A 13,343-nucleotide genomic window follows, 5' to 3' on the forward strand; every position below is an offset into this window, starting at 1 on the left:
CATAATATCTGCTGTGGACATTCCGTTATTTCTCCCTGACGTTTGTGGGACGGTTGGCGGTAAGAGCATTACTGTTGAGGAAACCTCACCCTGGAGCCACGACATTCAATTTATACCACCAGACCCTACACTACCACTGCAACACCCAAGTCACCGTTACTCTCCCCCGGCACCACAGGAGCAAAAGTATAGTGTTAAATCAGCCTAAGACATTTGTTAGATTTCATATGCAGTTAGCACCAGATCATTGATTGTTTGATTTTTTTTATCGCTGCAGGTAGAGACAATCTCTGACTCGGACACTGAAGGAAAGAGCAGAAGAGAAGTTCACTCCATTGGAGTTCAAGTAGAAGATGAAAGAAGGTGCCCTTATTTATTCTAATTGACATGTTGATGATGTGATGGATGAGTTGACAGGGCATACCAATACTGACTACACAATAGTGTTTACATGACACATACTTTTAAATTATAAAGGTGGGAAAGTTTGCAATTTTCACATTGAAGACCTTGACTATCAACACTATGTATTTGGTTCATGCTACAGAGTTGGACATTAAAAACCAATGTCTCACACACTAGTCTTAAAGGGGTACTCCACTTGAAAAAAAATTTAAATCAACTGGTGCCAGAAAGTTAAACAGATTTGTAAATTAATAATTTAATCATTCCAGTACTTATCAACTGCTGTATTCTCCACAGGAATTTCTCTTCTTTTTGAATTTCCTTTTTGTTGACGACAGTGCTCTCTGCTGACACCTCTCTCCATTTTAGGAACTGTCCAGAGCAGGATAGGTTTGCCATGGGGATTTCAACAGAGTCTCAACAGAGAGCACTGTGGTCAGACAAAAAGGAAATTAAAAAAAGAAAAGAACTTCCTGTGGAGAATACAGCAGCTGATAAGAACTGGAAGGATTAAGATTTTTTAATAGAAGTAATTTACAAATCTGTTTAACTTTCTGGCACCAGTTGATTTAAAAAAATGTTTTCCAGTGGAGTTCCCAGTGGCATTAAATAGTAGAACAGCTAACCCCGTAAAGGTTAATGGATCCTTCTAATATCATGTATCAAATTAAAGCATAACTTTTATTATATACCAAATAATAATATGGGGTAGGTGAGTAATAAGTTGATAAAAAACAAAGTCCCTATGGTCTAAAATTTTTGTATGTACCACTGTCAGTTTCAGGGCTCCTGTTAGGGTGCGTTCACACTGCGGAATCTCCGTTTGCTGAATTCAGCGAGCGGAGATTCCGTCTGGCTGCCGCAGTCGATAACACTTTGGCGCTAGGGCCGCTGTGCACTACGCTGTCACCATTGACTGCTATGCAGTGCTCGCGGGATCCGCGCAAAGAATGAACATGTTCTTTCTTTGCGTGGAACAATTCCAGCGGCGGAATTGTTAAGTTCATACCGTGGAATTCCGCCCGTGGACTTCCTCGGGAATTCCGTATTGTGAGCATACCCTTAGTGTGACAATCTCTACAATACACCCAGTCACATGCTGCTGGGTAACCAGATTGCATTTTCAATTTGTTATTATGTCACTTAGATATTGGTGACTATTTGTGTGTATTTGGAGTATAAAGTAGAGTTACACAGGTCTGTGTCCTAATGAAAGCTATTAGATGCACCTTATATCGCTGTGGAACTGTTGTGCACCACAGTCATTGCCACCACCAATTTTAGCAACCCCAATTCTGCATTAATGTATGTATAAACTCAAACACTGTCACAGTCTGTTGAGTGTGACAGTTTCAGATTTTAGATTGCAGTTCCTGGGTCTCTGTAGTTTTAATCACCTTATTACTCACTAACCCTATATTATCATTTAGTATATAATACAAGTTATGTTTTAATTTGACACATGATATAAGAAGGATCCATTAACCCTTACAGGGTTTTCTGTTGTCCTATTTGCAGGGGTTAGAGTGCTTGTTGTTAGCATTAAATGTACCAGATCTATTAGGAGACAAAGGTTTCTTAATACCTTAAGGACCAAGAGTGTACCAGTACGCCCTTGGTCTTTGGTGCATAAAGACCGCGGGCACACCTGTAGGCCCTGGTCCCGTTACCGGTGTTTGAAGCGTGCTCAGGAGCAGCCAGCCCCCATGGTTAATGACGAGCATAGCCGATCAGGCTGATGCCCGGCATTAACCCTTGGCTGCTTTTAGGAAGCCTCAGCAGGTTGGAGCAGTAGAGCACCAATAACACTGATCAATGCTTAGCCAAATCTCAGCATTGAACAGTGTATGCAAACGAAAGATTGCGTGGTATTACCCCCTATGGGGGCGGAAAAAAAACAACACAAAGTGTAAAAAAAAGTGTTTGAATCCTCCCACCCCCTTTTCACATGTTTTAAATAAAATAATGTAATAAAAAATAAAATAATCATATGTGGTACCACCACAGGCATAAATGTCCAAACTATTAAAATATAAGGTTAGTTAAACTGCACGGTCAATGGTGTATGCGTATAAAATAACTTTTAAAAAGTGTCATCAAAATAAAAATTACTGATAAAAGTACTGATAAAAATTACAGATCATGGCGCAAAAAATGAGCCCTCATATAGCCCCATAGGTGGAAAAATTTAAAAGTTATAGGGGTCAGAAAATGACAATTTTAAACATACTAATTTTGGTGCATGTAGTTATAATTTTTTTAAAGTAGTAAAATAAAATAAAACCTATATAAATTAGGTATCCTTGTAACTGTACGGACCTTCAGAATAAAGATAAGGTGTCATTTTTCTAAAAAAATAAATAAAAGTGCACTGCGTAGAAACGGAAGCCCCCAAGAGTTACAAAACTGTGTTTTTTTAACCCCACAAATAATGTTTTTTTTTGTTTTGCTGCAGATTTTGGTATAAAATAAGTGATGTCAGTACAATTGGTGATGCAAAAAACAAGCCCTTATATGAGTCTATAGGTCCAAATTGAAAGCATTATGATTTTTAGAAGGGGAGGTGGAAAAACTAAAGTGCAAAAATGAAAATTGGCCTGGTCCTTAAAGGTTAAAAGATTTAGTGCATTTCTCACACTGTCTGTGGGCCAGATGTAAATGTACTGAAGTAGATTTTTTGCATAATTTACACCAATTTCTGGATTAAGAGCCACATCAAGAATAGGCGAATATCTCCCCTTGTAATAGGGCTAGCCATCAACTGTTTGCTGTTCTGTTTGATGTGCGGGGGAGTCATTGTCTGCTGACAGCACATCTCCGCGGGTAATCTTGTGAAGGCTCTGTAGTAGAGCGCCAGTCACCAAGATTGGTGCTTGTTTACAGACAGACTTGGCCTACCAAATAACCCAAAGTTTTGTTAAAACTAATGGACCATGGGAGGCTATACCCTCCCCCTAAGCCCTACCCACTTTTAGAAAAGTAGCATTGGCCGCGTAAGGAAAAAACTGCAGATTTTTTGTATGCCAGAAATACATTTTTGTGGGTGGCCTAGAGCTGTACAACACATCAGTATTACAGCCAGATGCATTATAGCCAGAGTCTATATTTATCCTACACAATGTAAATATCAAGCAATCTGTCCCTGTCCACATATCAGTTCATCCCTTATTATAACTGTACACCGTATTTTGTCACATATAGTATCATGACATTTTTCATCACTCTCTTACATTACATTAAAGGGGTACTCCGGTGCTTAGACATCTTATCCCCTATGGGGACCCCTGGGATCATGCACGCGGCACCCCGTTTGTAATCAGTCCCCGGAGCGTGTTCGCTCTGGGTCTGTTTACCGGTGACTACAGGGCGGGCGGCGCCCCCTCCCATAGACTTGCATTGAGGGGCGGAGCGTGACATCACACGGGGGGCGGAGGCGTGACGTCACACGCCGCCCGCCCTGTAGTCGCCGGTAATCAGACCCGGAGTGAACACGCTCCGGGGACTGATTACAAACGGGGTGCCGTGTGCATGATCCCGGGGGTTCCCAGCGGGGGGACTCCCGCCATCAGGCATCTTATCCCTTATCCTTTGGACAGGGGATAAGATGTCTAAGCACCGGAGTACCCCTTTAAATCCATTACGGAGGCTGTTTCTTAGGTGTTACTGTGCTCTCTTAGTACATCTCTTTCTGCTTCTAAATTGAAATCCAAAGAAAGACCACTCAATACATGATATTGATTTATGATAAGTCATAGTTACTTGTGGATATTGACATTGCGGCTGTGAGTGTATTTGATATTTGAAGGAGAATGGCTCTAATGGCTTTACAAAAATAACATTTTATTTGTAGTACACTTATAGTCAGGGTAGATTCTAGCTTTTCTGCAGTGCCATTTAAAATCATGCATAAAGGTTAGGTTTGTGTGCAGAAAATCAACAGCGTATAACAGTTCCAGCAGAGTGTATTGTGTACCTCTAAATATTAGTCACACAGTTACCAAATACCACTTTGCAAGGAACAAATATTATCACAATAGTTACTGTATTAGCATCAACTGTACTAAGTCCAAAATTATATATACCGTATTTATCGGCGTATAACACGCACTTTTTAGGCTAAAATTTTTAGCCTAAAGTCTGTGTGCGTGTTATACGCCGATACACCCCCAGGAAAGGCAGGGGGAGAGAGGCCGTCGCTGCCCGCTTCTCTGCCCCTGCCTTTCCTGGGGTCTAGAGCGCTGCTGTCGGCCCTTCTCACCCCCTGGTGCCGGCGCCGATAGTCAGGGGGAGAGAAGCGGCGCCGACAGCCAGGGGGAGAGAAGGGGCAGCGGCACCCATTGCCGGCGCCGCTGCCCCGTTGCCTCCCCCCATCCCCAGTGGCATAATTACCTGAGTCGGGTCCGCGCTGCTGCAGGCCTCCGGCGTGCGTCCCGGCGTCGTTGCTATGCGCTGAACGGCGCGGCGCATGACGTTAGTGCGCCGCGCCGTGCATAGCAACGACGCTGGGGATGCACGACGGAGGCCTGCAGCAGCGCGGACCCGACTCAGGTAATTATGCCACCGGGGATGGGGGGAGGCAACGGGGCAGCGGCGCCGGCAATGGGTGCCGCTGCCCCTTCTCTCCCCCTGGCTGTCGGCGCCGCTTCTCTCCCCCTGGCTAACCAGGGGGTGAAAAGGGCCGACAGCAGCGCTCTAGACCCCAGGAAAGGCAGGGGGAGAGAAGCGGGCAGCGACGGCCTCTCTCCCCCTGCCTTTCCTGGGGGTATATCGGGGTATACACGCGCACACACGCACCCTCATTTTACCATGGATATTTGGGTAAAAAACTTTTTTTACCCAAATATCCTTGGTAAAATGAGGGTGCGTGTTATAGGCCGGTGCGTGGTATACCCCAATAAATACGGTATATAACAAATATTGGTGCCACACCAGAAAAAATACCGGTATTTGTGGAGCGGAATGGAAAAAACAATCAAAACAAAAACAAAGCAATTCTACCATTGCTTTATAGGCTTTGTTTCCACAATGTTTACTGTGCTTATGGAATGTGTCGGCAATCTGTCTTCATTCCTTTTTTATTCTGCTCTTTTATCCCCACTTACTCTTGAAATCTGGACTGAACTTGAAGATTACAACTAGTGTTGAGCGGCATAGGCCATATTCGTAATATTCTCGTTTTATTTTCGCATATGTGAAAATTTGCGTATGCGAAAATTAACATGCGAAAATTAACATATACAAAAATTAGCATAAGCAAAAATTTGCATGTGCGAAAATTAGCACCTGTCTCACACAGTAGTATTAGAGCCTTCTTTACACCACACAAGCTGGAAGCAGAGAGGGGTGATCACTGTGATGTGTACTGTGAAATAAAAAATCTAAAAAATCTAATAAAAAAACGAATATTCGTAATTACGAATATATAGTGCTATATATTCGCGAATATTCGCGAATTCGTGAATATGCGATATTCGCAAATAAAATTTGCATTGCGAATATTCGCGAGCAACACTAATTACAACTTCTCTGCCTCCTATGTACAATCTACTCCCATATAAAAGGACATTTCTAGTCCTGGTTTGCCAGTTTGTTATGAAGTACATGTAATTATTCGGGGGCTTCTTTCCGTCCTAGTTCATTACGCTAATAATTGAATTGGTCTAACTTTATTAAGACTAGTTACAGACACATAATTTACAATTCCTTCTAGTACAGCTATTTCCAAAATAGGTTGAGACACGTATCAGGATTATTGTTTTGCTTTTGTATCCCTTATTTAATTTAGTGTTATTATTTATTTTCTCATTTTCCCTATTATTGTGCATTTATGTAAAAATGTGAATGTTTTTTATTTTTTTTAAATAAATAAACAGTTATATATATATATATATATATATAAAAATAATAATAATAAAAAAAAAAATATATATATAAAACAATGTATATATATATATATATATATATATATATATATATATATATATATATATATATATAAGAATGCAGATATGAACCATTTGGCCCATCTAGTCTGTCCAATAATCTGAATCCTATCAATAGTCCCTGGCCCTATCTTATATGAAGGATAGCCTTATGCCTATCTCTATCTTATATGAAGGATAGCCTTATGCTTATCCCATGCATGTTTAAACTCCTTCACTGTATTTGCAGCGACCACGTCTGCAGGAAGGCTATTCCATGCATCCACTACTCTCTCAGTAAAGTAATACTTCCTGATATTACTGCAGAAACCTTTGCCCCTCTAATTTGAAACTATGTCCTCTTGTGGTAGTTTTTCTTCTTTTAAATATGCTCTTCTCCTTTACCGTGTTGATTCCCTTTACGTATTTAAAAGTCTCCATCATACTTCCTCTGCCTCTTCTTTCTTCCAAGCTATATTATGGTCCTTTAACCTTACCTGGTAAGTTTTATCCTGCAATCCATGTACTAGTTTAGTAGCTCTTCTCTGAACGCTATCTAGGGTATCTATATCCTTTTGGAGATACGGTCTCCAGTACTGCGCACAATACTCCAAGCGAGGTCTCACCAGTGTTCTGTACAGCGGCATGAGCACTTCTCTCTATTACATTGTTGCTCTATTACATTGTCTTCCTACCTTTAAGTCTTCTGAAATAATTACTCCTAAATCCCTCTCCTCAGATACTGAGGTCAGGGCTGTGTCAAATAATCTATATTCAGCCCGAGGGTTTTTACGCCCCAGGTGCATTATCTTTCATTTATCCACATTAAATTTCAGTTCCCAGAGTTCTGACCATTCTTCTAGTTTTCCTAAATCCTTTTCCATTTGGCGTATACCTCCAGGAACATCAACCCTGTTAGAGATCTTTGTGTCATCAGCAAAAAGACATACCTTACCATCGAGACCCTTTGCAATATCACTGATGAAGATATTAGACAAAATTGGTCCCAGTACAGATTCCTGAGGTACCCCACTGGTAACAAGACCTTGCTCTGAATATTCTCCATTGACTATAACCCTCTGTTGTCTGTCACTCAGCCACTGCCTAATCCACTCAACAATATGGGAGTCCAAGCTCAATGATTGCAGTTTATTGATGTCTTCTATGTGGGACAGTGTCAAAAGCCTTACTAAAATCTACATTTGTTTGACATGATCTCCCTGAAGTAAACTCATGTTGTTTTTCATTTTGCAATCCATGGGATTTTAGATGTTCCCCAATCCTATCCTTTAGTAGGGTTTCCATAAATTTCCCCATTATTGCTGTCAGACTTACAGGCCTATAGTTGCTTGATTTCTCCCTTCTACCTTTCTTGTGAATGGGGACAACATTTCCAATTTTCCGAGACTCCTGTTACCAGTGATTGTCACGTCCCCTCCCATATGCTTTCATTGAGGGGGTGGAGCGTGACATCACACGGGGGCGGGGCTGTGATGTCACAATGCTCAAACCCCCGTGATCGCCAGTAATCAGACCCGGAGCGAACGTGTTCCGGGGACTGATTGTAACGGGGTGCTGCGTGCAAGATCACGGGGGTTCCCAGCGGCGGGACCCCCGCGATCAGCCATCTTATCCCCTATCCTTTGGATAGGGGATTAGATGTCTTTGCACTGGAGTACCCCTTTAAGTAGCAAATAGATAGAAAAATATATAATTATTTGAAAACTTATATTTTCCATCTATGTAACGGTATGAGGGCATGTTTTTTGCATTGTGAGCTGACTGGTCTATTGGTATTTTGAGTTACATATGTCATTTTCATAACTTTTTATTCCATTTTGTGGGGATATGAGGTGACCAAAACAATAACAATTTTAGCATTGCTCCTTTTTCTTCTTTAGGCTAGGTTTCCACACAGATTTTTCTCTTGCCTTTTTTTTTTTTAATCTGCCACTGCAGTTTTTGAGCCAAAGCCAGAGATGTATTCAAAAGGAATATGAATATGAAGGAAAGACTTATACTTCTCCTCCCTGTTGAATCCACTTCTGACTTTGGCAAAAAAAAACTTCAGTGGCAGTTTGCCAAAAGAACACCAAAAAATCCTGCGTGGAAACCTAGCCTTACAGTGTTCCTTGTGCAAAATATATATATATATATATATATATATATATATATATATATATTTTTTTTTTTTTTTTTTTTTTGATAGTTCATAGAAAACTTTATTTACATTCTCAATAATTTAATTCAGTTGTTTCTGTGGATCAAATCCACAACAAAATCAAGGTCTAATATATGGATTTTATGGCAAATTCACAGCAGATTTAAAGGGGTACTCCACTTAAAAACTTTTTTTCTTTAAATTAACTGGTGCCAGAAAGTTAAACAGATTTGTAAATTATTTATATTAAATAATATTAATCCTTCCAATACTTATCAGCTGCTGCATGCTCCACCCACCGACTTTTCTTTTAATTTTTAATTTCCTTTCTGTCTGGCCACAGTGCTCTCTGCTGACATCTCTGTCCATTTTAGGAACTGTTCAGAGTAGGAGAAAATCTCCATAGCAAACCTATCCTGCTCTGGACAGTTCCTATAATGGACAGTGGTGTCAGCAGAGAGCATTGTGATCAGACAGAAAAGAAATTAAAAAAGAAAAGAACTTCCTGTAGCGCATATAACAGCCGATAAGTACTGGAAGGATTAAAGGGGTACTCCACTGGGTAACTTTATTTTTTTAATAACTGGTGCCAGAAAGTTAAACTGATTTGTAGATTACTTCTATTTAAAAATCTTAACCCTTCCAGTACTTATCAGCTGCTGTATGATCCACAGGAAGTTCTTTTCTTTTTGAATTTCCTTCCTGTCGGACCACAGTGCTCTCTGCTGACACCTCTGTCCATTTTAAGAACTGTCCAGAGTAGAAGCAAATCCCCATAGGAAACCTATCCTGCTGCAGACAGTTCTTAAAATGTACAGAAGTGTCAGCAGAGAGCACTGTGGTCAAACAGGAAGGAAATTCAAAAAGAAAAGAACTTCCTGTGGAAGCTGATAAGTACTGGAAGGATTAAGGTTTTTAAATAGAAGTAATTTACAAATCTGTTTAACTTTCTGGCACCAGTTGATTTAAAAAAAAATGTTTTCCAGCAGAGTACCCTTTTTTTTTAAGCCCTATATATTGAAGTCAGCAGCTCACAGTGGAACTTGACATTCTGCAGCACAGGTCATTTTCTCAAAAGAAAATTCTATAGCATGTAGATAAGAATTGTAACATTTCATTGACATGCATTGTACTGTAATCCACTAAGGATCTCACCTTTAGAAATATGCAGGCAAAATCCACAGTACTTCTGTTTCATGTGGACTTACCTTTATGGTTCATCCAGAGGGCATAGTCAGAGCACATTTGTATTCCACAATTACTGCAAAACTACATCAAAATGCCACTTTACAGACTTACAGACTCCTTACTTGGTCTTTGGAAATCGAAGTTACTTTTTACACAGTACTTCATCTAAGAAAAGTAGTAAAAGAGGAGCTAGGGTCCTTCTTATTGTACTTATCAGAAGATGGGCACAGGCCTGTAGAACTTTTTATGGTCTTTACCTACTATTTAATGTCTGCCCAGGACCATGCCAACCGCAACAAATTACAGGAGCTACAGGAGAACGGAGAACAGGACTGTAGGCAGCTATGTAGCAAGTCAGTACAGCAGTACATGTGAAGGGGTCAGGGGTGTACTTAAAGGGGTGAAAACTATTTTTTTTTAAATCAATTGGTGCCAGAAAGTTTTACAGATTTGTAAATTACTTCTATTTAAAATCCTAATCCTTCCAATACTTAAAAACTGATAAGCGGGAACCGCCCAGTTTAGAAGAGGTTTGCTATGGGAATTTGCTTCTAAACTGGGCGGTTCCCGAGACACGTGTCATCAGAAAGCACTTAGACAGAAAAGAACAACTCCACTTCAGAAGCTCATAAGTACTGAAAGGATTAAGATTTTTTAGTAGAAGTAATTTACAAATCCGTTTAACTTTCTGGAGCCATTTGATATATATATAAAAACATTTTTTTTCTTGGATAACCCCTTTAACCCCTTAAGGACTCAGGGTTTTTCCGTTTTTGCACTTTTGTTTTTTCCTCCTTACCTTTTAAAAATCATAACCCTTTCAATTTTCCACCTAAAAATACATATTATGGCTTATTTTTTGTGTCACCAATTCTACTTTGCAGTGACATTAGTCATTTTACCCAAAAATGCACGGCAAAACAGGAAAAAAAATAATTGTGCGACAAAATCGAAAAAAAACGCCATTTTGTAACTTTTGGGGGCTTCCGTTTCTACGCAGTGCATATTTCGGTAAAAATTACACCTTATCATTATTCTGTAGGTCCATACGGTTAAAATGATACCCTACTTATATAGGTTTGATTTTGTCGCACTTCTGGAAAAAATCATAACTACATGCAGGAAAATTTATATGTTTAAAAATGTCATCTTCTGACCCCTATAACTTTTTTATTTTTCCACGTACAGGGCGGTATGTGGGATCATTTTTTGCGCCGTGATCTGAAGTCTTTATCGGTATGATTTTTGTTTTGATCGGACTTTTTGATCACTTTTTATTCATTTTTTTAATGGTATAAAAAGTGACCAAAATACGCTTTTTTGGACTTTGGAATTTTTTGCGCGTACGCCATTGACTGTGCGGTTTAATTAATGATATATTTTTATAGTTCGGACATTTACGCACGCGGCGATACCACATATGTTTTTATTTTAAACTTTTATTAGGGAAGGGGTTAAATGACCTTTATTAACACTTTTTTTTTTTTTTTTTTTTGCAGTGTTATAGGTCCCATAGGGACCTATAACACTGCACACACTGATCTCCTATGCTGATCACTGGCGTGTATTAACACGCCTGTGATCAGCATTATCGGCGCTTGACTGCTCCGGCCTGGATCTCAGGCACGGAGCAGTCATTCGTCCATCGGACACCGAGGAGGCAGGTAAGGGCCCTCCCGGTGTCCGGTCAGCTGTTCGGGATGCCGCGATTTCACCGCGGCGGTCCCAAACAGCCCGACTGAGCAGCCGGGTCACTTTCAGTTTCACTTTAGAAGCGGGGGTCAGCTTTGACCGCCGCTTCTAAAGGGTTAATACCGCACATCGCCGCGATCGGTGATGTGTGGTATTAGCCGCGGGTCCCGGCCGTTGATGAGCGCCGGGACCGACGCGATATGATGCAGGATCGCAGCGCGATCCCGCTTCATATCGCGGGAGCCGGCGCAGGACGTAAATATACGTCCTGCGTCGTTAAGGGGTTAAGAGCTTGCTGGGACTTGGAGTAGGACTGGAAAATTTAATGCAGACCACGCTGACATGACAGATGACAGGGACTGACTTGACTCTTAAAGCTGTGACTTTGGCTTACTTGAATTGATGGTGGCTGCAGGACTTGACTTTGAGGCCTCCAACAGTCTGGACACACACACACACACACACACACACACTAGGCACGACTGCACTGGACCACAGCAAAGACTTGTAAGGAAAGAGAGAGCTAGCTCCACCCAGGGCTTATATGGGGGAGACTAGCAGGGAGCCCATAGGTCACCCCTGGGATCACCTGGTCACTGGTACCTCCTGGGTATCAATCACATGACATAACTCTTAAAGATACAACACATTTTATAATACAATACACTGCAGAACAGGAGGGAAACAGGTGCAAGGAGCCCTGGGGCCACTGAAGGAGGCTGCATGACAGGGCAGCAAGGGTTCGGGACAACATCTCCTGTACTGGGCCGCCACACAATGATGTATTGCAATGCACATAAAAATATTTGCAAATCAATCTCTAGTACCCAAAACACATTTTAGCAGCACACAACAATTTCTTTTGGATAGTAGATGGACCATTGGTACTGGAACACAACAGTAATATTGCTCTGTCCTCGCTACACGTTACCCCGTGTATCTGGTGGCAGCTATGGCTGAGAATAACTATGGGGCAAGTCCATAAACTTACCAGTGATGCTGACACATGGGAGAATGGAGGATGCAGTCTTTCACTTCTTAGCACAGTCTGGAATGGGGTTCTCTTTCCTAGAATGCCTCACTTCACTGAGGAAGGATAGAAGGAGCAAAAAACTGACAGGCAAAGTCAGTCACCAGATGGAGGGCCTATGTAAGTAAACACACCTCACAGTACATAAAGATGCTGAAGGCATGACACATATAGAGACACCGGGGAACATACTCTACTTTTTTTGTATGCAATGTATATGATAAACATCATATATATCTTATATATATCTAGTGTAAATGGACCCAGCACTTAGCTGAGCACTTCTGTCTCTTTCCCTTACCAATTTATGGGGAACATAATGTCTGACACTTCACTATGACTTATTTTTTCTCTGTTATGAAATTAGACCTTTAAATTTAATTTATTATTCTAAATTCTCAATTTTTTGCCATTTTAGGTTTCCTCAAAAATGTTCTAGGTTTAGTTTTTATCCTAAATCCTGGTGGTGCAATGCATAGCTTACTAAGTAGGAGATGGAATAGTGCAACACTAAATGGTTAATTAAACTATTATCATACTTATTATCAAAGATGGCAATGTATAGTTCAATATTTCAGATGGATGCTGCTGTCTTGAAGCCTTTGTATTTTGGTTGAAGTTAAATGTAAAAGGACAATTGAGAGTTAACGCTGTAAGCTGCTGTCAGTCAGCATTCTCAACTGGTTAGTATTACTGAGAGCATAGGCTAAGAGGACCAGGCCAACATTACTATATTCAACGTACTACTGTCCTTATAATTTAGATACAATATAAAGCTTTTATTAACCATGGTGCCGGGTAGTGTAGGAGTGAGGTGCCACCTAGTGTAGGAGTGAGCCCTGCCACCTCTCCAATCACTTCAGTTGGGCAGGGAATTCAAAGTGACCCCCCCCCCCATCCACCTTATTAAGCAAAGAGGGCAAAGGAACATATTCAGTATGACGGG

General features: G+C 40.8%; 1 protein-coding gene across 13 annotated transcripts in view; it reads left to right on the plus strand.

Moving 5' to 3' along the window:
* DLGAP3 (DLG associated protein 3) overlaps positions 1–13,343 on the plus strand; it is a 538,301-nt gene that overhangs the window by 470,815 nt on the left and 54,143 nt on the right. For all 13 annotated transcript variants that reach the window (XR_008888792.1, XM_056557211.1, XM_056557221.1 and 10 more), the window contains one exon: positions 278–363. Coding sequence is in view for 12 of the 13 variants with exons in the window: in XM_056557211.1 (XP_056413186.1) it covers positions 278–363 (86 nt within the window). In the remaining variant the exon portion in view is untranslated. The remainder of the gene's footprint in view (positions 1–277; positions 364–13,343) is intronic.

This window comes from Hyla sarda, chromosome 2, assembly GCF_029499605.1.
Source record: "Hyla sarda isolate aHylSar1 chromosome 2, aHylSar1.hap1, whole genome shotgun sequence".
NCBI classification, from domain to species: Eukaryota; Metazoa; Chordata; class Amphibia; order Anura; family Hylidae; genus Hyla; species Hyla sarda.